General features: G+C 39.9%; 2 protein-coding genes across 2 annotated transcripts; both read left to right on the top strand.

The window, feature by feature from the left end:
* The first annotated feature begins 6,471 nt into the window (after positions 1 to 6,471).
* LOC131916176 (non-histone chromosomal protein HMG-14-like) lies at positions 6,472 to 6,832 on the top strand. Its single transcript, XM_059269488.1, has one exon. It carries the CDS (start codon positions 6,472 to 6,474, stop codon positions 6,763 to 6,765), a length of 294 nt encoding a protein of 97 aa, XP_059125471.1. The 3' UTR covers positions 6,766 to 6,832.
* A 7,686-nt stretch (positions 6,833 to 14,518) lies between these two features.
* Positions 14,519 to 25,181, top strand: Card8 (caspase recruitment domain family member 8). Its single transcript, XM_059270665.1, has 7 exons — positions 14,519 to 14,677; positions 15,908 to 16,131; positions 18,990 to 19,336; positions 19,837 to 19,962; positions 22,556 to 22,697; positions 24,410 to 24,454; positions 24,883 to 25,181. Exons 1-7 carry the CDS (start codon positions 14,583 to 14,585, stop codon positions 25,179 to 25,181), a joined length of 1,278 nt encoding a protein of 425 aa, XP_059126648.1. The 5' UTR covers positions 14,519 to 14,582.
* The last annotated feature ends 837 nt before the right edge of the window (positions 25,182 to 26,018 follow it).

Here is a 26,018-nt window from a genome sequence, read left to right as displayed (position 1 = left end):
GTCTTTAAGAAAATCTAACATCCCTTGCTGATGAAAGCCCTAGAGAATCTAGTAATACTAGAGCTATATCTCAACATAAAACAAAAGACTCATAGTCAACATCATGCTAAATGGAAGAAAACTTATGGCACTTCCTCTAAAATCTAGAATGAAACAAAGGTGTCCATTTTCTTCACTCCTGCTCAATACAGTACTTGAGTCTTAGCTGAGGCAATAAGGCAAGGACTTTAAGGGGTTACAAATAATGAAAACAGTCAAAATGTTCTTATTTTCAGATGATACAATTCTGTACATAAAAGGCCCTAAAGACTCCACTAGAAAACTCTTACAGCTGACACATTCAGCCAAGTGGCAAGATAGAAAATTAACAAACAATAGCCTTCCTATATACCTACAACAGATTCACTGATAAAGAAATCAGGGAAGCCGGGCGGTGGTGGCGCACGCCTTTAATCCCAGCACTTGGGAGGCAGAGCCAGGCGGATCTCTGTGAGTTCGAGGCCAGCCTGGGCTACCAAGTGAGTTCCAGGAAAAGGCGCAAAGCTACACAGAGAAACCCTGTCTCGAAAAACCAAAAAAAAAAAAAAAAAAAAAGAAATCAGGGAAACAATCTCATCCACAGGAGCCTTAAAAAATTAAAATATCTTGGAATAAATAATAATTCTAACAAGGGAATGAAAGACTTGTACAATGAAAACTTAACGACACTGGAGAAATAAATTAAAAAAGATACAGGAAGATGGAAAGACCTCATATGCTCATAGAATGGTAGGATTAATATTGTAGAAATATCCATCAGATTCAACACAATACCCATCAAAACCCCAATGAAATTCTTTACAGAAATTGGCAAAAATAATATTAACTTTTATACTGAAACACAAAACACTCAAGATAGCAAAAATAATCTTGAACAGTAAAAGAACTTCTGGAGGTATCAACCAGCCCTTATTTCACTTCTTGATCTGCTCCATAAAATAGAAAGGAAAAGAATAGTACCAAATCCATTCCACAAAACCAGCCTTACCCTAATGTCAAAACCTAATAAGAACCAGACAACAACAAAAAAGAAAACTGTAGATCATTTTCCACAATGAATACAAGACACAAATACTATTAATAAAATACTTACAAGTTTGAAAACACATTAAGGTTATCAGATATCACAACCAAGCTAGGGTCATTCTAGGAATGCAAGGATAGTTTGATGTTTACAAGCTAATAAATATAATACAGCCCAGAGACTTAAGAACAGAAAATATACGATAATCTCAATAAACAAATAAAAGGCATTTGACAGAGTTCAGTATGTCTTCATGAGGAAAGGTCTGAAGAACCAGGAATATAAGGATCATTCCTCAATATAATGGAAGTTATACTCTAGAGCAGTGGTTCTCAACCCTCTGAATGCTGTGACTCTGTAATACAGTTCCTCATGTTGTGGTGACCCTAACAATAAAACATTTTTTGCTATCTCATAACTGTAATTTACTACTGTTGTATTTAATTGTAATTTTGCTACTGTTATGAATCATAATGTAAATATCTGGTATGCAGGATATCTGATATGTGACCCAAAAGGGTTCATGACCCACATGTTGAGAACTACTGGTCTGAATGCTAACCCTGCAGCCATCATTATACTAAGTGGTAAAAACCTGAAAACATTTCCTCTAAAATCAAGAAGGAGACAAGAATGTCCATACTGTCTGCTTTCATTCAGTATAGAATTTGCAGTCTGAGCTAGAACAGGAATGCAAGAAAAAAATAAAAGGAATACAAGCAAAGAAACAAACATGGTTGAGCAAGTGTCCCTGTGTTATGGTGGAATATTCCTAGGGTATATGCCCAAGAGTGGTATAGCTGGGTCTTGAGGTAGATCAATTCCCAGTTTTCTGAGGAACTGCCATATTGATTTCCACAGTGACTTTACAAGTTTGCACTCCCATCAGAAATGTAGGAGTGTTCCCATTGCTCCACATCCTCACCAGCATGAGCTATCACTTGGATTATTGATTTTAGCCATTCTGACAGGTGTAAGATGGAATCTCAAAGTAGTTTTGATTTGCATTTCCCTGATGGTTAAATATGTTTCTCAGTCATTTGAGATTCTGCTATCTGTTTAGATCCGTACTCCATTTTAAATTGGATTTTTTAAAAATATCTAGTTTCTTGAGATTTTTATATATTTTTGATATTAGACTTCTATCAGATGTGAAATTGATAAGAACCTTTTTCCAGCTCCATAGTCTGCTTCTTTGTCTTATTGATGATGTGCTTTGCTTTACAGAAGCTTTTAAGCTTCATGAGGTTCCATTTATCAATTGCTGATTTTAGTGTCTGAATTAAATTGCTGATTTAGTGTCTGAATTCTGCTGTGGGATGGTCTATATGTCAAATGTGTTGCTCTGATTGGTCAACAAATAAAACACTGATTGGCCAGTAGCCAGGCAGGAAGTATAGGCAGGACTAACAGAGAGGAGAATTGAGAGAACAGGAAGGCGGAGGGAGACACTGCCAGCCGCCGCCGCCATGACAAGCAGTATGTGAAGATGCTGGTAAGCCACGAGCCACGTGGCAAGGTATAGATTTATAGAAATGGATTAATTTAAGATGTAAGAACTAGATAGCTAGAAGCCTGAGCCATTAGGCCAAACAGTTTAAATAATATAAGTGTCTGTGTGTTTATTTTATAAGTGGGCTGTTGGACTGCCGGGGCTTGGTGGGACTCAGAGAGAAAACTCGCCAGCTACAGAATTCTGTTCAGAAAGTTGTCTCCTGTGCCAATGCATTCAAGGGTATTTCCCACTTTCCCTTCTATAAGACTTAGTGTGTATGGTTTTATGTTGAGGTCTTTGATCCATTGGACTTGAATTTTTTGCAGGGTGATAAATATAGATCTATTTGTATTCTTCTACATGCTTACATCTGGTTTGACCAGCACTATTTGTTTATACATTCTTTTTTCCAGTGTGTATTTCTGACTACTTTATAAAAAAATCAGGTGTCCATAGGTGTGTGAATTTATGTCGAGGTCTTCAATTCCATTGATCAGCCTATCTGTTTTTTATGCCAATACCATGCAGTTTTTATTACTATAGCTCTGTAGTACAACTTTCAATCAGGGATGGTGATAACTCCAGCAGTTTTTTTAATTGTTCAGGATTGTTTTAGCTATCCTGGATTTTTGTTTTTCCATATGAAGTTGAATACTGTCCTTTTAAGGTCTATAAAGAATTGTGTTGGAATTTTGATGGGAATTGCATGAATCTGTAAATTGCTTTTGATAGTATGGCCATTTTTACTATACTAATCCTACTGATTCATGAGCATGGGAGATCTTTCCATTTTCTGATATTTATTTTGATTTCTTTCCTCAAAAACTTAAAGTTTTTACTTTCACTTGTTTGGTTGGAGTTACCCCTAGATATTTTATATTATCTGAGTCTATTGTGAAGGATGTTGTTTCATGGATTTCTTCCTCAGTCTATTTGTCATTTATATATAGGAGAGCTACTGATTTTTTTTTAGTTAATCTTGCATCCAGCCACTTTGCTGAAAGTATTTATCAGCTATAGGAGTTCCCTCGTAGATTTTTAAGGGCCACTTGTATATACTATCATGTCATCTGCAAATAACAATACTTTTGACTTCTTCCTTTCCAATTTGTATCCCCTTGATCTCCTTCAGTTGTCTTACTGTTCTAACTAAAACTTCAAGTACTGTATTGAATAGATATGGAGAGAGTGGACAACCTTGTCTTGTTCCTGATTTTAGTGGAATTTCTTTGAGTTTCTCTCCACTTAAGTTCATGTTGGCTATAGGCTTACTGTAAATTGCCTTTATTATGGTTAGGTATGTCCCTTGTATCCCTAATCTCTTCAGGACTTCTATCATGAAGGGATGTTGAATTTTGTCAAAGATTTTTTTCAACATCTAATGAGATGATCATGTGCATTTTTTCTTTCATTTTATTTATATGGTGGATTACATTTACTGATTTTTATATATTACATCGTTCCTACATCTCTGGAATGAAGTCTATTTGATCATGGTGGATGTTCTTTTTTATGTGATCTTGGGTTCAGTTTGTAAGTATTTTTAATATTTTTGCATCAATGTTCATTACGGAAATTGGTCTGCAATTCTTTCTTTGTTGAATCTTTGTGTGGTTTAGGTATCATGGTGACTGTGGCCTCATAAAATGAATTTGACAATGGTCCTTCTGTCCTATTTTGTGGAATAATTTGAAGAATGTTGGCATCAACTTTTTTTTTTAATATCTGGTATAATTCTATGCTAAAACCCTCTGTCCCTGGACTTTTTTGGGTAGGAAGATTTTTAATGAATGCTTCTATTTCACTAGGGGGTTATATGTTTAAATTGTTTATCTGATCTTGATTTTAACTTTGGTAAGTGGCACCTATCAAGAAAATTATCCATTACATTTACAGTAAATGTTTTTAAAGAATGTCCTTAGGATTTTCTGAATTTCATTAGTGTCTGTTGTCATGTTCCTGTTTTTGTTTCTTATTTTATTAATTTGGATAGTCTCTCTCTGTCTTCTAGTTAGTTTGGATAAGGGTTTGTCTATCTTGTTGATTTTCTCAAAGATCCAACTCTGTTTCATTGATTCTTTGTAATGTTCTATTTGTTTCTATCTTATTTATCTCAGCCCTTAGTTTGATTATTTCTTGTCATCTACTCCTCTTGTCTGTGATTACTTCTTTTTGTTCTAGAGCTTTCAGGTGTGCTATTAGGTTGCTGGTATGAGAACACCTTTAATCCCAGACAGAGGCAGGTAGATTTCTGAGAAGTCAGGTCATCCTGGTCTACATAGTGAGTTCTAGGACAGCCAGGGCTACATCTGTGGGGGGCCTGCTCCCACTTTTTCCCCCAGGGTACTCTTGAGCAGGAAGAAGTGAGAAATATTTAGATAGAAATATAGAGGAGAGCAACAGATAGAAACATAGGATAGCCTCAGGAGGGCCTGGGTCAAAACCCACCAGCCCTTTCTGTCTCTTCTAAGGGCTATTTACAGAAATGCCAAGGGGTGGAGCAAAAGATCTTCCCCCAGCACAGCCAAGTGCAGACCATCCCAAACACCTGGTAACCATGCACGTGGTCAAGCCATCCCCTAATGCAGCCCTGCTATGTAAAAAAGCTCAGATCACTAGGAAACCTTTGTGGGCTCCAACATACATTCTTTGTCTCAAACAAAAATTACACCCAAGAAAAATCAACAATAATCAAAGAAAAAGAGGTCAGTCATTTAAAAGGGAATGGAATGGAGGACATGGGAGATGTGCTGGTTAGTTTTTGGTTTTGTTTGATATAGACCTAGACATATCTGGAAAGAGTGAAACTTAATTAAGAACATGTCTCCATAAGATTGAGCTGTAGGCAAGTCTATAGGGCATTTTCTTAAATACTGATTGATGTGGGAGGGTCAAGACCATTGTAGGTGGTGCAACTCCCTAGCCAGGTGGTATTGGATGGCATAAGAAAGCAAGCTGAGCAGGCCATGGGAAACAAGCCAGGAAGTAGCATTCTTCCATATCTTCTGCTTCAGTTCCTGTCTCCAGGTTCCTGCCCTGACTTTCCTCAGTGATGGAATGTGACCTTAGAGTTCTAAGAAGAAATAAATCTTTTCTTCCCCAAGTGTTTTTGGTCATGGTGGTTTATCACAGCAATAGAGACCTAACTAAGACAGGAGGGGTTGGAGTAATGAAACAAAGAAGGCAATTGGAAGAAGAAAAGGAAAGGGGAATAATGATATAATTATATTAAAATAAAAATAAATTGAGAAATCTCAAATTACTAACTTAGTGTTGAATCTGAAGGCCTTGGGAAAACAAGAATAAACACTACCTAAGAAAAGTAGATGGAAGAGATGATAAAGATCAGGGTTGAGATTAATTAGAGAAGAAAAAAAAGCAATAAAATGAAGTTGGTTCTTTAAAAAGATCAGCAAGTCTAACAAACTTCTAGCCAAACTAACAAAAAGAAAGAGAGAGGAGGTGAAAATTAATAAATTAGAGAGGAAAGGGGAGATTCTCCTAGTTAGTAAAACTGTATTGAGAAATCATTAGAAGGTGTGTCCTTGTTGGAGGGGATGTGTCACTGGGGGTGGACTTCCATGCCAGCCTTTCCCATCCTAAAGGAATAAAGTGATTACTTTTGCTCTCTCCAAGGTTTGGTCTATTATCTTCTCAGACATTCAATTCCTGCTAGGGAATGAACTTAACAATCCCCTAGACAACAGCCATCACCCCCGTTATACAAAGAACTAAGAAAACAAAACAAAACCAAAACAAACAAAAAACCCCAAAACTAAATGTTGTGAACACAAACAACACAATTAAAAAATGAAGCAAGATCCGGTTCTCCCACCGCCCCCGCGGCGGGTCGCAGCAGTTCGTGCGGTGGCGGCCGAGGCGCGTGCGAGGCCTCCCACCCAGCGCTGCCACTATGCCCAAGAGGAAGGTTAGCGCGGACGGAGGGGCGAAGGCGGAGCCCAAGCAGCGCTCCGCGAGGCTGTCGGCCAAGCCCGCCCCTGCCAAGGTGGACGCGAAGCTGAAGAAGGCCGCGGGAAAGGATAAACCGTCAGACAAAAAAGTGCAAACCAAAGGGAAGAGGGGAGCAAAGGGCAAACAGGCGGAGGTGGCTGACCAGCAGACCACAGACGTGCCTGCAGAAAATGGAGAGGCTGAGAACCAGAGTCCAGCCTCTGAAGTCGAAGAGAAAGAAGCCAAGTCCGACTAACCATCCATCGTGTCTGTCAGTGTCCCCGCCTCCCTTCTTGTACAATCCAGAGGAATATTTTTATCAACTATTTTGTAAATGCGAGTTTTTTAGTAGCTCTAGAAACAGTTTTAAAAGGTGGGAGGAAGTCCCGCCTCATCCCATTTTTTAAGTGTAAATGGTTGTTTTTAAGAGGTTAAATCACTTGCTGGTTGTTTATTTTTTGGTACAATCAGAAAAGAGCAGGATACTGAATCAGGAGAGGCCGTGACTGTCTCGGGGGTCACCATAACATTCCGTAGAGGGGGCTAGTTTTGTATCCTACAACACAAAGCATACTTGGAGTCTTGGCCGTGCATTTGTGTCTGGAATATTTTCAGTTATTTCTGGTCTCGTGTTTCTAGTAGAACTGTATCCTAAAAACCACTCCTCGGTCCTTGCCCTATCAGAACTGTCTCTGGTCACAGCAGTCCATTTTCCTAACAATTGTGATAATGTGCTGTGAAAGATTGAAATTTTGAATATGTACTGTATGTGGCATAAAATTGTGAGTCAGTGGAATTAAGGATTGTGAGCATTTGATTGTTATGTGAGGTCTTAGGGAAAACTTGCCAAGTTTAGGCTGGAACATCACTGGAATAAGTTCAAAGAGAAAAAACACATGGCTCTTTTGGGTACGTGAACACAATGTCTGACTCTTAGAGTTTGGGTCCATGTTTTAAGAATTGAAATGTCTGTGTACTCAACCAATAAAGTCTCAGTTGTGAAAGAGTAAAAAAAAAAAAATGAAGCAAGAGTTCTCAAAATATGAAGCATGAAGACCAATGAACAAACAAAAAAAGTTCAGCCTCCTTAGGCATTAGGAAAATCCAAATTAAAACCACTTTGAGATTTCATCTTACCCCAGTCAAATGGCCCAAGACCAAAGGAACAAATGACAATGGATACTGGCACGGACATAGGGGAAAGGAACACTTATTCACTTCTGGTGGGAGTGCAGCCACTAGTGACATCAGTGTGAAGATTCCTCAAAAAGCTAGAGGGGATAACTATGGCCTGTTTCTCTAAGATGCTAGCCTGCAGCATCCCAAGTGAGGTGGAACAGTAGGATTAGCATCCTGAATTAAGGCTTCATATATTATCCTTTACTAGTCTACTAAATTCAGAGATCCCTTTCTAATCTCAGATATTCCTCTCCCCTAAAGTCTATAAATGTAAGGACTTCCCTTTGTTCTGTGGGTGCTGAACAGCCCCATATTCCAGCTTTCTCTGCTGTAAGCGACTAGTTATCAAATATCATGATTATCTGAAATATATATCTATGAATATCTATAGTGAAATAGCACTCCAACCACATTTTTTTCCTTTCATGTCTAACAAACTTCAATTGCTACATGATTGGTGAGAAAGATGAGTAAAGAATTAGGAAGGTACATTTGAGGCATGTCTGGGAGGGTGTTTCCAGAGATCATTGGCATGTGAGTCAGGAATTTGATTGGGAAAGACAGATTTTGAGTGTGTGCTAGGCAACCTCTTACAAACTTAGTCCTTGAATAGGCGTATCTTTTGGTATTACTATTGCCATTGTCCATAGACCTCAGAGTCCAGCTTCTTCAGCTCTTCCATGTGCATCACACCAGTGACTTTCCAGAGAGCTTCCAGGACGTCAACCTCAGACAGAACTGCATCATCTGTCCTTCTATTCTGTGGCTTCCAGCTTCTCACATTGAATAACTGGTTTTGCTGGCTCTTCATCCTGCAAGCCCCAGCCTCCAAATATGTAAGCCAAACTACTAAATCCCATTTTATTGCTAAATGTATATTCTGTTGGTTATGCCTCTAGGGGACACTGGCATGGAGCTTTAATAGAAAATTAAATATCTAAGAACAAAAGGAAAAAAGATACACGGAACTTCCAAAATTGCACTTGCTTTTATAATTTGTTAATAAATACAAATACTTTATAAGTATATAATGATGTACTTTCTGCACAAGGGATACTTTTCCTTGATTTGAATTAAAAGAATTCTAACAAGTACTCCTTTTGAAGAGTCTACTTTGTGTACACACACAAATAATTTATTAATATAACGTACACAAACCATAAAGGAATAAAAGTTTAAATATCTGAATTATAACAAATAGGTGGCAATTAAACATCCATGGTGGAAAGAATGCTCAAAAGAGGCCACAATGGATTAGATTCCCATTGTTAAAAAGAGTGTCTTTATACATGAGTGGGGGTGGGATGCAGGCACAGCAGCTTCTCAAGAGTGGTAAGTACTCTTAAATACAACTTGCTAATGAATCTAATGCAAATTACAGATGAACTGGTTTTCACTGATTGTTTTTGGTCAATGCTGAAAGAAGAGATGATTTTGTTTATTGATTCAAATCTATTATGCATTCTAGTTTGCTTAACTCTCAGTGCCTTGTTTTTCATTTTCTTACAGATTTTTCAACTGTTTCCAGTCAAAATTCTTTTAATGCCACTCCTAATAAAGTAATATTGCTTAGTGTTTTAATATGCCAGCTATAACCTATAGAACTGATAAGAGTAAACTTAGGTACTTAGCAGGCTATCACTCTTTCTAAATCTTTGTAAATCTCTTTCTGTAACACAGCCAAAAAGTCTTAGTGCCTTTTTAAAATTCTCATTGCTTCTCCTCTAATACGGGACTCACAACTGGTGTAGGTCCTCCCCAGCGATGACAGACAACTAAAACCAACACTTGAGATGGTTAATAAAGAGGTCTTCAAGAAAACAAATCAGAGACAAGGGGAGTCATTTGTGTGAATACTACAAAAAAGGAAGCAGTGAAGAGAGGTTGTAGAAAATTAGATGATAGATAGATAGATAGATACATAGATAGATAGATAGATGATAGGTATATATTTCAGAATCAAATTCAGACCTTTGGTCATAGCACTCATCTCTAAGATGCTTTTGCCCTCAGCTCTTGGGATTTTTGAGACAGAGTCTCACTGTATTCCAAATGCAGGCCTAGAACTTGCTAAGTAGCTCAAGCTGGACTTGAATTGGTAATCTTTCCAAGTGCCAGGATTACAGGAATGCCCATACTCAGCCATAAATGTGTTCTTACACAATACTGTCTTAAAGCAAATGTCCTGCTATCTGTAGTTGTAGAGTCGGACCTGGAGACGTAACTGACTGTAACAGTCCAAGGAGTTCTTTTAGAAACCGGTTCAGGTGAAACCAAGATTCTTGACAATATCTCAGAAAACAGCTTTAAGATGAGTCAATGGGAATCAGAGCTGGATTAGCTAAGAATAATGTAAATTTAAGTAAGAGGTCAATACAAAAGAGGCACTTGGTGAAAGGATAATATGCACCCATATATAGGTGTGGACTTCTTAAGAAAGAATCATGCCTCTGCTGGCTGGTTTTATGTCAACTTGACAAGAGCTGTACTCATCAGAGAGGAGGGAACCTTGATTGAAAAATGTCTCCATAAGATTTGCTATAGGCAAGTCTGTGGATCATTTTCTCTATTAGTGATTGATGTGGGAGGGCCCAGCTCATTGTGAGTGGTGGCATCACTGGGCTGATGGCCCTGGGTTCTATAAGAAAGCAGGCTGAGCAAGCCAAGGAGAGCAATTCAGTAAGTAGCGCTCCTCCATGGCCTCTGCCTCAGGTTCCTTTCCTGTTTTAGTTCCTGTCCTTCAGTGATGGACTATGACATGGAAGTATAAGCCAAATAAACCCTTTCCTCTCTAGGTTGTTTTTGGCCATGATGTTTCATTCGAGCAATAGTAACAATGCCTACACGTCATAACAAAAGTCAATATACAGTTTTGGTGGCATAAAGTCAGTCTCTTTCTCTCTCTCTTTCCCCAGTAAAATGAGGTCATAGGGTGGTTCCTGGAGTGCATTGGATAGGACTGCAGCTGACAAGGTAAAACCACAGGTCACAAGGGTTGCACATGCTAGTTAACACTTTTTTACTGTAATGTTCATTATTTTATTTATGATATTCCCAGATGAATGTTTACAAATGTAAAATAAGAAAGGCCATACTCAAAGGTCATATATGCTTAGCTTTAAGCGTGTTTGGGTGCTTTGGTGCTATCTTAAAATTCTTATTTGAATGATCTCTACATAAAAGGAACATTGGCTCTATCTAAGCAATCTTCATAGGAATTTTGTTAATTGTCTTGACTTTTAGCTGGTGAAATAGACTTTACCAGACTCCAAAGTGAGGAGTCCCCTCCCTTCCTTCATCACCTTAATTTTCTATTTTTTGTTTTGTTTTGTTTTGTCTTTTCTATCCTTCCTCACTACCACTAGGTGGAGCTCATACACTTGATAAGGATCCTCCTGGTAGAGAAAGTATATAGTAGTAGTCCATGCTCATAGAGCCTCTTAGAAAGCAGAGGATCCTTACATGACTGATTTAATTGGGTGTTTCTGAGTTTGACTACCTCTTGTATTTCACTCTACAATTTGTAATGATGCTTTTTTTCTTAGGTGCAAGCATCTGAGTTTATTTACTTACACAATTCAAATGTCCTTTAATGAAATCTATGCACCAATCAAGCAATAAATAGCAAGATGACAGGAAGTCCCAAATCCCTGAAGATTTAGGAATAAACAAAGATGGGGTGTTTTACTTACATTTGTGTTTATATTTATATGATACCGTGACCAAGGCAACTTATTAAAAAATAGTTTGATTTGGGACTCACAGTTACAGAGGGTTAGAGTCCATAGCCATCATGGTGGGAAGCATGGTGGCAAGAAGGTAGCCATGGCTGAAGCAGTAGCTGAGAGTTCACATTTGATCCAGAAATGAGGGTGGGGGGGCAATGGGCAAAGATGCTGGTTCTGAGAACTTGACAGCCTGAGTGTGATCCCAAGAGACAGTGTGAAAAGCCTGGTGTGGCGGCACACGCCTGTAACCCCAGCACTCCAAAGCGAGGTGGGAGGCGGAGACAGGAGATTGGCTGGAAGCTCACAGGCCAGCCAGCCTAGTGTACATAGCACAGTGGAAACAAGAGACCCTGCTTCAAAAACACAGTTGAGAGAACCCACCTTTCCTCTGACCTCCTCAAACAACCATGACATGTACATGTAAGCACACACACAGACATCACACACGTGCATGCATGTACACACACACACACACACACACACACACAGAGACAGAGAGAAAGAGAGAGAGAGAGAGAGAGAGAGAGAGAGAGAGAGAGAGAGAGAGAGAGAGAGCGAGCTACCTGGGAAATATCATGGGTTTTTTGAAACCTCAAATCTACACCCAGTGGCACACAATCCTCCAACAAGGCCACACCTTCTAATTCTTCCCAAAACAGTTTCACCAACTGAGGGCTATTATCTTTCAAACCACCACCCAGGGATAGGAAATTACAACAAGAGATCCTTTGAAGTTAATGGATTTTCAAAAGCAAGCAATCTTGGCAACTTCATCTCCCCACCTTACACCACAAATCCTCCAGTCTTGGAGCCAGGTAAATACTTACAAACAGAGCTGCAACATACTTCTGCACTCCCAATACCCAGCCTGACTGAACATAGATATGCATATTCATTCCAGGCAGAGGTAGAGGCTGTGATGTAAGAGGGAGTTCATCTCCTCTGAGGAACAGGAACCCCAGTATGTACAGCAGTGCTGCTCACAAATCCACAGTGTTAGAATTACCCAGAAGCTCCCTAGAAATGCAGCTTATTAGGCTCACTCCATAGTTGTTGAATCAGAAGAATCTCTCAAGTGATGCCAGCTTCCTTCAATGCAATCTGTGTTAATACACTGCCCAGGTAATATTTAAGCACACTGGGTTTGAGAGCCATTGGCCACCAGACAGTGAGCAGAGAGAGTGATGCAGGAAGGTTAGAAGAGGCCAGGGGTCACAGCAAAGTCCTTACGACCATGTTAAGAATAATACTTTGTCTCTAGCTGTAAAAAAATGGAAAGACATTAAAGCCCTTCAGCAAAGAAAATATAAGTTGGACTCAGTTTTTCTTTTTTTTCCCCCCTTTTTTTTTTCAAGACAGGCTTTCTCTGTGTGGTTCTGGATGTCCTGGAACTCACTCTGTAGACCAGGCTGGCCTTGAACTCACAGAGGTCTACCTTACCTTCTTCTGCCCCCCTGAGCACTGGGATCAAGGGTGTGTGCCACCACCACCTGCCTAGACTCATATTTTAAGAACAGCTACAATGTAGAAAATTGGTTGGAATATAACAGCACACAAATGGAGGAACCTCTTGGAAAACATTGCAGTGGTTCAGGCTACAGATACCCAGCCAGGATAGAGGACAGAGGACACAGAGGTGGAGTGTGGAAAACAGAAAGGAGAGTGTTGGGAGGTATTGTCAATGTGATCACCTGCCAGGAGGAGAGATTTCACTTCATTCTGCATGTTCTCACCAAATATCTAAGACTCGATAATTGATGAATATCACAGTTTATTTCTTACAGTTCTGGAGATTGAGAAGTTCAAGGTCCAAGGGCTTGTATTTGAAGGGTATATTCTCTGTCATACCATGGAAGAAGGGAGAAAAATATGCAAAAGGGAGTCAAACTTCCTTTTATAAGAATACTACTCTAGCTGGCTGTGATAGTGCACACACCTTTAATCCCAGCACTCAAGAGGCAAGTGGAACTCTCTGGATTTAAGGCCAGCCTGGTCTAAATATTGAATTCCAGGCCAGTCAGGATTCACAGTGACACCTTGTCTCAATAAATAAATAAATAAATAAATAAATAAATAAATAAATAAATAAATAAATAATAAAAAAAGATTCCCACTATAACTACAAAGAATCTACTCCTGCAAGGATGGCATAAATCTATGCATGAATTCATCACCTCTTATTCTTCCTGTCTCAGGACGTTGTTGCATTGAGGCTTAACTTTGCAATGCATAAATATTGGAGGACACTTTTAGACCATAGTTCCTGGAGGAGTAAGTATAATACACCACTTGTGGGGTAAATGTGGACAACCATTCACAGAGACAGGGCTTAAAGAAGAGTCATGGGAAATGAGTTCAAAATCAGATGACTTGAATTTTAAATGGGAATTTCATGTAGATAGCTTTAGATTTTCCCCAACATTTGGAAAATAATGAACATTTTTACATGTAGGAAGCCAAGTGTGATGGTCTCTTCTGAGGGCCCAACTGGAAGAGAGGTGGTTGATAGCAAGAACTTGTTCAAGTGGCAGAAAACAAAAGGAGGTATTTGAAGGGAATGGACTGGGAGCATCTTGATGGGCCATGGGAAGGGTTGGCTATAGTGCATCATCCCTTCTATTCTCTCTCCTACATCCCATATAGAATGGATATATCTCATGCATGATTATCTTTTTCTAAACATAAAAGGAACTCCCTTTCTCTTAGCTGCAGGAGCTTGTTCTGCCTCTCTCCAATGTCTATGTTATGTGCATCAGGGTCCCATCCCTCATTCTGGGCTTCTAAAACCTGGAAATCACCTTTTCATCTCCAAGGTAGGTTCCTCTCTCAATATAATCAAAGTGTAAATTCTGGGAAGAGTAACATTTTGGGACCAGTAGGGAAAGAGAGATTGGTAGAAATTAGGACAAAGAACAACAGAGTACTAATCTTCAGAAAGCAGACAGGCAGCTCCTGGAGCAGGAAAGGAGACTGTAGACACACCCTTGTCATAACTCAAGAAGACCATTATCCAGGAGGACCCAGTCACAGTCTAGCAATAGAGGGCCAGGAAGACCAGACTAGGTAACACAGACTACCCACTGCCCTGCCTCTTTCAGGAGAAGGACCCCTACAAGTGTTACAGGTGGAACCTTCCTGTCTGTCTTCTCCTGACTCTCTGGGAGACATGAATATGGAACCTCTAGAGACAGAAGAAGACTTTAAGAATCCCACAGGGCCTGTGGTTACTGAGGTTGCAGACAAAGAAAGGAATCTATACCGGTAAGTGAGGACCTTCCCATTCCACTCCCTAAAATGTAGCATCCCACCCAGCATCCACTGTTTCCTCTTCTCTTGCCAATCAAGAAGGCAGGAACAAGATTGAGCTACTGGATATGTGTTTTTTTTATTATGAATAAAGAGGTTTTTATTATGAAAATTTTCAAAAACTTACAAAAGTAGAATATACAAGAACTTCCTGTCCAACTCCAGCACCATTTTCCAAGTTCATTTTAACTACTAACATTCTTCCTATTTCATTACGGTTACAGCATTTTAAGTTCAAGGCAGCAGGTGCTTTCATCCTTAAATATTTCACCATGCATTCCACTAAATTAAGATAAGACCTCGCCTTCTGTCACCCGTACATCATTACCACATATAACAAAGCCGATGAGAGTTCTACATATCAACTAAACAAACCCAGTCAGTCTGCTTTCAACTTTGCTCAGTTATCTGAAATGTGGTTTTGTTGGTGATTATTATAATTACAATGCAGACATGATTTGCTCATTATATTTCATTTGTCATGTCTTATAAATTTCATTTAAACTCTTATAGTTTATATGTTCGCTGTACTAATAACCCTATGTGCTAAATACCCTATTAATAGCTAGGAACCCTACCATAAATAGTGTGGCCTTGCTTCCCAAGGGTTTATAATTATAAAATTAATCAATGTCTAAAATCATAATAAGAATTTCCTACATGATACTTGGTCATTTATTAAACATTGTCATAGAGATTGTTTCAGTTGGGAGATAGTATCATTCACAATTTACATACACACAGGCTAACATCCTAGGGTCCTAGTATTTACCAGGAGGGAGTTTTAGGGGAGTCACTTAATACTTCATGAAGCACTGTTTTCAGTTCCAAGGGACTATAACGGATATTGGTATATAGGTGTTATTAATTAATGGTAAGTGGACCCTTTAAAATGACAAAACTTGTTTAGTTTATCATCATCATGGAAATAGCTAACTACTCCCAGGGAGTTAAGCTGTGGCCTTTTATTACATCACTTATTATCACAACTCTATAAGTGTTGCCATTACCTCTATTTACACATAAGGAAAAATGACTCACTCAGGGATCCACACATAAAGGGCAGAACAACCAACTCTCGAAGGCAAAGCCTTCTTGAAGTTGATGATGTCCTCTTTTACCATGTCCAGACCCTGCACCTCAGTGAATTTGTATGTAGTTCCTGCTTCTCTTTATTTTTTCCAGAGTTTACTTCCCAGCAGCTGGTTATTACCACCATCCCAACATAGGTCTCCAGTTTGTGGTGAAAAGGGCATTGACCATTGAGATTGAATTTTGTGCCTGGGGAAAGTTCTGGGACAGGGATGTCCTGGAGCATGGTTGGATGGTGGCAGGACCTCTGTTTGACATCAAAGCTGAGCAAGGAGCCGTGGCTGCTGTGTACCTTCCCCACTTTGTGGACCTCCAAGGTAACCAAAGGAAAGATAGGGAGGAGGGTGATGGTGATGAGCAGGCACATAGGATGGTGGGTGATGGGGGAAAGGCTCATGGTTTCCTTAGCAAGGCAGAGAAGGTCACAGAGGTGGAAACTAAGGTATTTCCTTTCTCCATTCTTGTCTGACACATATTGTGTGAAACATGTGTCTCCAAGCCTTATAATATTTCTGAGCTTAAGTAAATGTTTCCCCAAATGGAAAGTTATCTCCACAGTAACAATATTAACTATCATTTATTAAGTGTTCTTTACTCAGACTGTATCACCCAGAGTCCCAGAAGAAAACAGGTGATAAACTGAAATATTTAAAGAGATCTGGCAAAGTCAAGGGTATGTACACCGTGAAGTTAAATGAAACAAAGAGTATTTAGTATCTGTCTTAGCTATAGTTCTTTTTATTGCTGCAACAAAACACCATGACCAAAAGCAAGCTCGGAAGAATGGGTTTATTTGGCTTACACTTACACAGGACTGTTCATCATTGAAGGAAGTCAGGACAGGAACTCTAACAATACAGGATCCTGGAGGCAGGAGCTGATGCAGAGACTATCGAGGGGTGTTGCTTACAGGCTTGTTTCCCCTAGCTTGCTCAGCCTGCTTTCTTATAGAACCCAGAACCATCAGCCCAGAGGTGAAAACACCCACAACCCTCCTCCATCAATCACTAATTAAGAAAATGCCTTACAGCAGGGTCTTATGGAGACATTTTCTCAAGGTTCTTCCATTCAGATAACTCTAGCTTGGGTCAAGTTGACTTAAGATTAACCAGCACAATTGACCCTGTGACACACAAACACATTCACTATTAAGCCACACTTTTCCTTTCTTATTCATCCCCAAGATCTCACATTAAAAACATAAATAACTTTAAAAGTCCCACAGTCTTTACAAATTCAAACACATTAAAATTCAGTCTCCTTAAAATATCCAATCTCCCTAAAAGTCCAAAATTTCTTTTAAAAGTTCAGTCTTTCAGCTATGGGCTCCTGTAAAAAATCAAAACTAAATTAAATACCTTCTCACTTCAAGAGGGAAAAACAAGGGAAGAGTCACACTATGAACAAAGCAAAAACCAAACTCCAATAGTGTAAATAATTCAATGTCCAATGTCTGAGATCTACTTACAATCTTCTCTCTTCCATTGGGCTTGGTCACTTCTCTGGCTCTGCCCTCTGCAGCACACACAGCTTGTCTTCTAAGGTCTGGCAGGCTCCATTCCATTGCTGCTGCTGTTCTTGGTAGTCACTCCATGGTATTGGCATCTCTAAAATACTGGGGTCTTCTACTGCAACTGGGCTGCACTTTCACCAATAGCCTCTTCTGAGCTGTCTTCACGGTGCAAAGCCTCAACTTGACTCCATGATCCCTTCAGTCCTGGGGCTTCCACTGCTACTCTGGCTGCACCTTCACCAATGGCTTCTCCTGGCCTCTCATAGTGCCAAATCTCAGCTGCTCTTCATGACCCCTCATATCTTCAAAATCAGTACCACCTAAGTGACTCTTACACTATCAAGTTTGGCTGCCAACACTAAGTATAACCTTGGCCATTTCTGGAACACAGCTTCTGTGTGCTGACTCTCAGGAAACACTTCCCAGAAGATTTCACCTCAACTGCTAAATTCTCAGCTCCAGTGGACCAGCATCGAGTATCCTAGCAAAGCAAAGTTATACCTTAGTAGTTCTGATATCTTGTTAATCACAGATGATTCTTCAGTCCCAGCTAACCAGAACCACAGATTCTTCACACAAAAGGCTGGTAGAGTCTTTGTTTCACTCTGAAAAGTAATGAGCCGGGCCTCCATCATCTACACTGCCCTCAACATTCTTATCTTCTAAGCCCTTATAGAACAGCCCACTGAGCTTTCAACACTCAATGGCTTTTCTAGCCCAACGTTCCAAAGTCCTTCCACAGTACTCACACAAAACAACATAGGTCTGTCACAGACAAGGAAACACTTCTATTTACTAGTAAAATCTAGCCTTGGTGGGGGTCAACCTACTAACATCCAGCTCAGATGGGCATTGAGTCCTTGCCATTACCACTTCCACTTTGGGCCCTGCTTTCACCTATGCAAGGGCATGACCAACAGACTCAGTGTGTTGAGTTCCACCACAGTTCTGTGTGTCTAGCGGTAAGTGAACTTGATCTGCCCTTACTCTGAATGAGGGTATATTCTTGAGGATTAGTTGGCTTGTGTAATGAGGGACTAGAGTCAGGATGTATAGCAGGGCTCAAGGGGACAAAGTTTGCTTTAGTTGTGGCTCACAGACCATTTTTCACACTCCACGCTTTGAAGCAGTGCTAAGAACTCTAGCCATTGCCTGCCAGGCTGAAAGTTGGCAACACTGTCCTTGGAGATCTCCTGGGAAGTTCAAGATTAGGTGCCAGTAGAGACTGGTAAATGTCTGTTTCCTTACAGATTGCATCTTCTCCGTGTGCTCATAGAATAGGAAAGGCCAATTTCATAATAGTATCAGTATCACTTGTAAAGATCTTTTCACCCTCTAAAACTATGATTCTCAACCTTCCTAATGTGTGACCTGTTCCTTATGTTGTGGTGACTCTGAAGCGTAAAATTATTGTTGCTACTTTATAACTGTAATTTGCTACTGCTATGAATAATAATGTAAATATCCATAGTTTTTGGTAACCATAAAGTTATTTTGTCGCTACTTTATAACTGTAATTTTCTACTGCTATGAATAATAATGTAAATATCCGTAGTTTTTGGATGACCCCGTGAAAGGGTTTTTCAACTCTCAAAGGGGCTGTGACCACAGGTTGAAAACCACTTCTCTGAAAGGTTCTGCCTCCCTGTGTCATCATCCTAGAGTTAGGATTTCAACACATGAAGTGTCTGGAGGACACAATCATTCAGGCCACAACACCGAGGTCTCTGACATCTTCTTTGACAGGGGGCCATGTGGATAATTCCTTATTTGAAGTGGCTCACTTTAAAAAGAAAAGGATGGCCTTGGAAAAGCCAGCCAGGGTGGAACAACACTACATAGTCCTGGAAAACCCCAGCTTCTCCCTGATGGGAGTCCTGCTGAGAATGATCCCAGCTGCTAAGTGTTTCATCCCGATCACATCCACCACATTGCTCTACCGTCCCCACCATGCTAAGGAAGTCACCATCCATCTCTACCTGATCCCCAATGACTGCACCATTCGGAAGGTGATATTAATAACCCAAAGCCTGGGCCAGGGTGGGCTGACAGACAACAGGAAATGAGGCAGAGCTCTCTAGAGGGATCCTCACTTGGGCATGAGGCCGTTGTAAAGAGAACTCTCATGTGAATGAGTGGTTCTACTTTTTGCTTTACATTTGCCTGTTCCTAGCATACCTGAAATCTCCTCTGTCTGCATTTGCTGCTCTGTGCTCTCCATGAAACCTTCTACATCTCCTTTCATTGATTCAGGAAGATGTGAAAGCACCATGTCCAACCTGTTGCCTTTCTCTCTCACTTCATTTCTTGCAGTGACCCCAATTCCACCATAAATATGACAAAGACCAAATGTGAGGCTGTCTGTGTGACTAAACATGGGGAACACCAATACAGAGGTGGTGTTACCTCCCTACACCCATATAGACACACTGACTTACCATCTCACCATATTCAGACCATATTCCACGGAGCAAAATTTTGCTAAATCACCATTCTATGTGTTACTTAGGCCATAGATGATGAAGAAGAGAAGTTCCAGTTTGTGAGAATACACAAGCCACCCCCGTTGGATTCTCTTTATTTAGGCTCACGCTATACTGTGTCTGGATCAGAGAAGCTGGAAATAACTCCCAAGGTGAGCAGCCAGATGTCCACCCCTCACCGATTTTCTATGGACCAGGAAAGTTGAGATTGAGGAGAAAATGTGTGGGATTTGAAACAGGGAGATAGGATCAAAGAGATGGGGAAGATATTTGGAGCTCTGAGCTGTGTTTGGCTACAGGGTATCAACGCCATCTAGTTGAAAAAAACAAGGAGCACAACTGTAGCTGAACACACTGGGTTTATTACTAACTACAACAAAACATGAACTATCAGGGACTATGGGGAAATCTTATCTTCATAAAATAGTGCTAGAAAGACTTGATTTGTGCTTGAATGCAGTTACTATAGATTTGATAAACTCAGAGGGCAAGGACAATTCTATTACTGAGAACCCCAATAAATACCATCTCTAGGAAGATAAAATTAAAGCAAGAAAAAAAATTAATTGCTAAAGACATAATGATCACATATTTTATGTGTGGCAAAAAGAAAATAAATAACAGCATGAAAATAAAGAAGAACCTCTTAATATTTTACAGGGTGTTAAATAGACAAAGACTGGCATTAGAAAAGGAGATGGGCCCCAGGAGTAGCTGGGCAATACAAAACAGACTCCATGGGTTTCATTTATGTTTCTTTTTTAAATTTTCTGGGTTGTTTGTATGCTTTTTGTTTTATTACCTTTGTCTTATTTTGTTTTGTTTTGTTTGATTTTCTTTTTTGTTAGAGAGAGAGAGAGAGAGAGAGAGAGAGAGAGAGAGAGAAAACATAAAGTTGGATGGGTAGGAAGGTGGGAAGGATCTGGGAGAAGTTGGGGGAAGAGGAACATGATCAAAAGATATTGTAAGAAAAAGATTTAATAATAAAAAAGAAAGAATGAATAAAAGTAACATGTATTACAAAGAAAAAGAAAAAATAGAGATGGAAAGGGATGTTGCAGAATCAGACAATTCATTTTTTCTAAGCTCTCTGACAGAAGCTCCATTTTTTTAAGACAACAAACAACATCTGAAAGAATTCTGATGATTCTATTTAGTGTTGGACCAGGTTCCAGTAGGTAGAAAGAAGTTATGGTTGTGTTTTAAGTTAATGTTTTAGTTTTATTTCTGTTGCTGTTATAAAATACCCTGAAAAAAATTACCTATGAAAAAAAGGCTTTCTGTTTTGTTTTTGGTTTTTTGAGACAGGGTTTCTCTGTGTAGTTTTGGTGCCTGTCCTGGATCTTGCTCTGTATACCAGGCTGGCCTCAAACTCAGAGAGATCTGCCTGGCTCTGCCTCTGAGTGCTGGGATTAAAGGTGTGCACCACTGCCGCCTGGCAAAAAAAAAAAGGGGGGGGGAGTTATTTCAGCTCACAACTCCAGGTACCTCATAAAAGTGAAATCACAGTGACAGGGACTTAAAGCAAGTAGTAACATCCCCAGACAAGAGCAAAGGAAAATGTGTGTGTTTACTTTCTTTTTTGCTTATGTTCAGTTTGATTTCTTGTCTTAAATATGTAAGTCAGGGCTCCTGCCTAAGTAATGGTGCTGCCCACAGTGAGCTGGATCACCATACATCAGTTAATTTAATTAAAACAGTCCTCCACAGAGGTACCCACAGGCCAACCTAATATAAACAATCATTTCAACTTTCTTTCAAGGTGATTCTAGGTTATTTCAAGTTAACAGTTGAAGCTAACCATCACTGTTGGAAAACATGAACCTTAAAATGAGTATATGGTGTTTTTGGGCTGTATCAGTTGTTAACAAAGAACGAGAGGGACATGATCTATTATTCAACAAATATAAACCCATTGCCACTATGTTTCAATAGACATAGTTCAGAAGACCTGACAGATGCCAAGACCAAAGAGGTCTCCAAATACATTTTGGAAACAGAGGAAGAACTTGGTGGTTTGGCTATTTGGGAGCAAATATGAGAGAGATTAAGAATGGTGCTTAGATTTGGGACCTGAGCATTGAGGAGACATTAGTGCCATTTACTGTGTTTAGGGGCTGGAGGAGGGGAGCTGATTGGGAGATAATAGGGAATCAAGAGTTCTGCCTCAGGTTTGAGAGAAGGAGAGAGGCTATGCTTAATGATTGAACAGTTGAGTTTAGAGTTCATTCAGCTAAACAAGCTTTGCATTTAAGATGGGAGAGGAAGAGGAAGAAGGATCTAGTTCATAATGGAATTAGAAAGAGCTGTTTTATAGTGATTTTTGAAATGAGTTCTAACTCATCTACAGGATATGTACTCATCCTTCCGAGTCAGGATATATGGTTTGGTGGTGGTGACTGAACTTAGTATTGCAGATAATCAGTGTTACTAGAGGATTGAGCAAGGCCAAGAAGGTGCCAGGAGAAAGACCTCATTTGCACAATGATCAGTAGCTGCTGCTGCTACTACTACTACTACTACTACTACTACTACTACTACTACTTTATCTATTTGTTTGTTTGATTAATTTTGAGACAGGATCTCACTATATAGCTCCAGATGTCCTGAAATTCACTATGTGATCAGGCTGGACTTAAACTCACAAAGATGCACCGTTTTTTGCCTTCCAAGTACTGAGATTAAAGGCATGCACACAAATCCCAATCCTTCAGTAGTTTCTCACATGCTGATTTTTTTCTCCAGGAACTGGAGTTGTGCTATCGAAGCCCTGGAGAATCACAGCTCTTTTCTGAGATCTACATTGGCCAAGTGGAATCAGACATATGCCTCCAATTGAATCAGAAGATTAGTGGGAGTCAAGTATGGGAGGCCTTACTGAAACCAGGTAGGAGTAGAACAAGCCCAAAGAATTAAGAGATAGGGTAAAATCATTAATGAGTCAGCTGATATAAAGAAATATTCTAGAGAGTTTATATGGCTCTTCAAGATACCCAATAGCTGTTATGATTCAAATTTAAACCCCAAACAATATGATTCTAGGCCCAGTTTTCTCTTTCCTATTCTCTAGTACCTCCACACTGTCCTGGAATTAACAGATTTTGACATCCATGATGCCTTTGGAAAAATTCTTAGTCATGTACTGGCTGTAAAATAAAGGAACAAAGCCTAAATGATTGGGTGATTGATGAGTTAAGCCACTATTGGCAACATCAGATACTCAATCCTGGATCAGTATATATGTTTTCAGGCAGAAAAGACAAATTAAATAATATAATTTCAGTCTCTGGCTCTAGCACTCATATGCACACAAAACCCCAAGCCCCCTAACCCAGCACTCCAGGAATGACCAACCCTGCTGTATGAGTCTCATACAATAGTCTTGCCTAAATAGTAGCAATGTTGTTTTTATCTTTGTATTATTCCAATATCTTTCTCTCATTCGTCTTAATTATGTCCCTTGGTGCTCACAGAAATCTATTCTCTTCTGTCTGGGAAATAATTCAGATACTGGAAGACTATGACCACAGCATCCTTTGTATCTCCCATCTTTATTCAAGATAAATATCTCCAATTCCTTCTTTCATTCCTCTTAAATCTTTGCTTTTACACTCTTGGTCACTCATGTACTTTCTTCAGAAGGTGCTCTAGTTTAGGGATAAGTCAGAATGAACTAAGACTGAGCACTCATTAAGGAATACAAAGAGCATACACATCCCTCCCTAAAAATGGACCCTGGATCTCCAATACCATAAGCTGGCAATTTGTGTCCATTTCCCTACACTTAGGTCACACTGAACTTAAGATCTGCTCAAACTCTCAAGCTGTATTCACACAAGATATGTAATCTATGGAGAATTCCCTCTTCTCTTAGCAAGTAATTTTTAAACCTATTTTTCCACTGTTGTTGTTCCTACTAAATTTTTCTTGTTATTTCCATGTTCTGTCATTAGTTTGACCTTAATTCTGATGCCAAATCCAGATGCCAAATTCTGATGCCACACACATATGCAGTGTGTGAGTGTAAAAGACCAAACAATGGCAAGGAGATAGATTTCTTCTGAGAATAAGAAGTTAGATGGTTTAAGTCATCAAATAAGGGAGTTGGTTGGTTCCCCACCAAGGATTCAGTTCAGGCCAAGACAGGATAGAAGTAAGGTTGTGATAGGGGGAGAAATTTGTATTGCTTTTTCACACAGCCTCTGTTTGTAAATTATCACAGCCTCTGGGCCTCGCTTTCTCCATATGTTTAAGGAAGAGATTTTGACTAGAATAAGTCTAAGGGCCCTTCCTATCATTATTCTAGATTTTAAAGGATATATCTGGTCTGTTCTCAAAAACTAAGAATTGCGTAAGTGAATGAATATTTCAAGGTGTGTGGTATACATTCAAAACTAGAACTATTACAGGTACTTGGTCATAAGAGAAAAACATAGGGACTCATCTCATGACTGCAATCCCAACACTGGGCAAAGTTGAGGTAAGAGAAACATCAGTAGTTCAAGGTCATCCTGGATTACATTATGAGTTCCAGGTTAGCCTGGATTATAGAATGAGACCCTCTTTCAAAATAACTTCTTCATCTTCTCTTTCCTTCAGGAGACCTCAGATCTGCACCAAGACTGGATGCCCCAACCCCTGCAGGTCAGTAACCACTGATACAGGCCACAGGAGCACTTGATAGTCCCAGTGGGTGCCCTCTGCTGCTGAAGGGGAGGGAAGACTGAAAAAAAGGACTTTTTCATTGAAAACTTCATCAGGATGGGGATGGAGGGGTGTAGGTTCAGTGGCAGAGTGAAGCCATTTATTGTGGTACATGCTTGTAATCCCAGCTCTGGGTCAGTGGATACAGGTAGATCTCTAGAGATCACTAGTTTGCCAACACATTAATTAGCAAGCTCCAGGCTAATTAAAGATCCTGTCTCAATAAATTTCAGCACCCTGAAAAAAACACCCCTTCCTGGCTTTCACATACATGTGCACACACATGAATACATACAAACAGAAATGGAGAACAACAGTAGAACCTACCTAGGAGCCTTTAGTCACTACCAATCTCACCTTCACTTCAGATACCCCTGCCTTGCTCCACTTTGTGGACGACCATCGAGAGCAGCTGGTGGCCCGAGTGACATCAGTGGACCCTGTCTTGGACAAGCTGCATGGTGCTGTGCTGAGTGAAGAGGAGTATGAGACAGTGCGGGCTGAAGCCACCAACCAAGACAAGATGAGGAAGCTCTTCAGCCTCAGTAGGGCTTGGGACAAGACCGGCAAAGATCAACTCTACCGAGCCCTGAAGGAGACCCATCCTCACCTGATTATGGACCTCTGGGAGGAATGGAGCAGAGACTCCAGGAGTTGGGGGTCCTAATAGCTCAGTAACTGAGATCTGAGTACTCACCTCAAGTCCTGATTTTGCTTGACCTTTTCTCAGTTGCTCCATATGTAAGCAAATTGCTGTCTGAGATGCCTGTCAGCTTGAGATATATGCATAATGCCTCTGCTGGGTATTATGTCTGTGGCCAAGGATGCCTTATAAGCATCTAGATTGCCTCATACTATATTATGCACAAGATGGAACATTAAAATGGTTACAATAATTCCACATGCACCCTTAGAAAGAAACAAGGTAGAAATTTTGCATATCTTAGAGATTCCTTAAATAAAAGTAGAGGGTTAGAAGTGAGCCTGCTTTGTAGACTTAAGGTAGTAATATCTTTGCCTCCTCCTCCCTTTTGCAAAACAAATTTAGTCACAAGTATTTGCTGTATTATATTTAGAGAGTCATTTAATTACAGAATGGCAGACTATACCATAAGACACTATTCTTATTTTTTTAATACAGTCATAATCAAAGCTGAACTAATCTTCCAGAACAGGTGCAAGTAGCTTTCACCAGGACTGGAGGCAGTGCTACCCACTCTGTCAAAGCTCTGAAATAAACTAGACTGAACAGAGCAGAAAAATATCTTTAAACTTGTAACCTGGGAGAGAGGGTGGGGAAATGATTTTAAGCCAGAGGGTCAGATTTTAAGCCAGAAACAACAACAAAAAGACCAGTGATCCCATTTACTATACCAGAGTGGATGGCCAGAGATCTAGGGAAGGGCAAGTCTCCAGCTGAAATCATTTGGTGGTTTCCTAGCTCCATCTTCAGCTATCTCCTGTCCAGGTAGAGAGTCCCAAACTGTAAAATTAATTGGCTGGC

Source organism: Peromyscus eremicus, chromosome 8a (assembly GCF_949786415.1).
Source record: "Peromyscus eremicus chromosome 8a, PerEre_H2_v1, whole genome shotgun sequence".
NCBI classification, from domain to species: Eukaryota; Metazoa; Chordata; class Mammalia; order Rodentia; family Cricetidae; genus Peromyscus; species Peromyscus eremicus.
This window is presented reverse-complemented; position numbering and strand designations above follow the sequence as displayed.

Bases quoted from the DNA above. Each gene is read 5' to 3' on its own strand.
- LOC131916176 (XM_059269488.1), top strand. From the start codon at position 6,472: ATGCCCAAGAGGAAGGTTAGCGCGGACGGAGGGGCGAAGGCGGAGCCC.
- Card8 (XM_059270665.1), top strand. From the start codon at position 14,583: ATGAATATGGAACCTCTAGAGACAGAAGAAGACTTTAAGAATCCCACA. The intron at 16,132-18,989 runs GTAACCAAAGGA...TCATCATCCTAG, and splicing joins CCACTTTGTGGACCTCCAAG to AGTTAGGATTTCAACACATG. The intron at 19,337-19,836 runs GTGATATTAATA...TGTGTTACTTAG, and splicing joins ATGACTGCACCATTCGGAAG to GCCATAGATGATGAAGAAGA.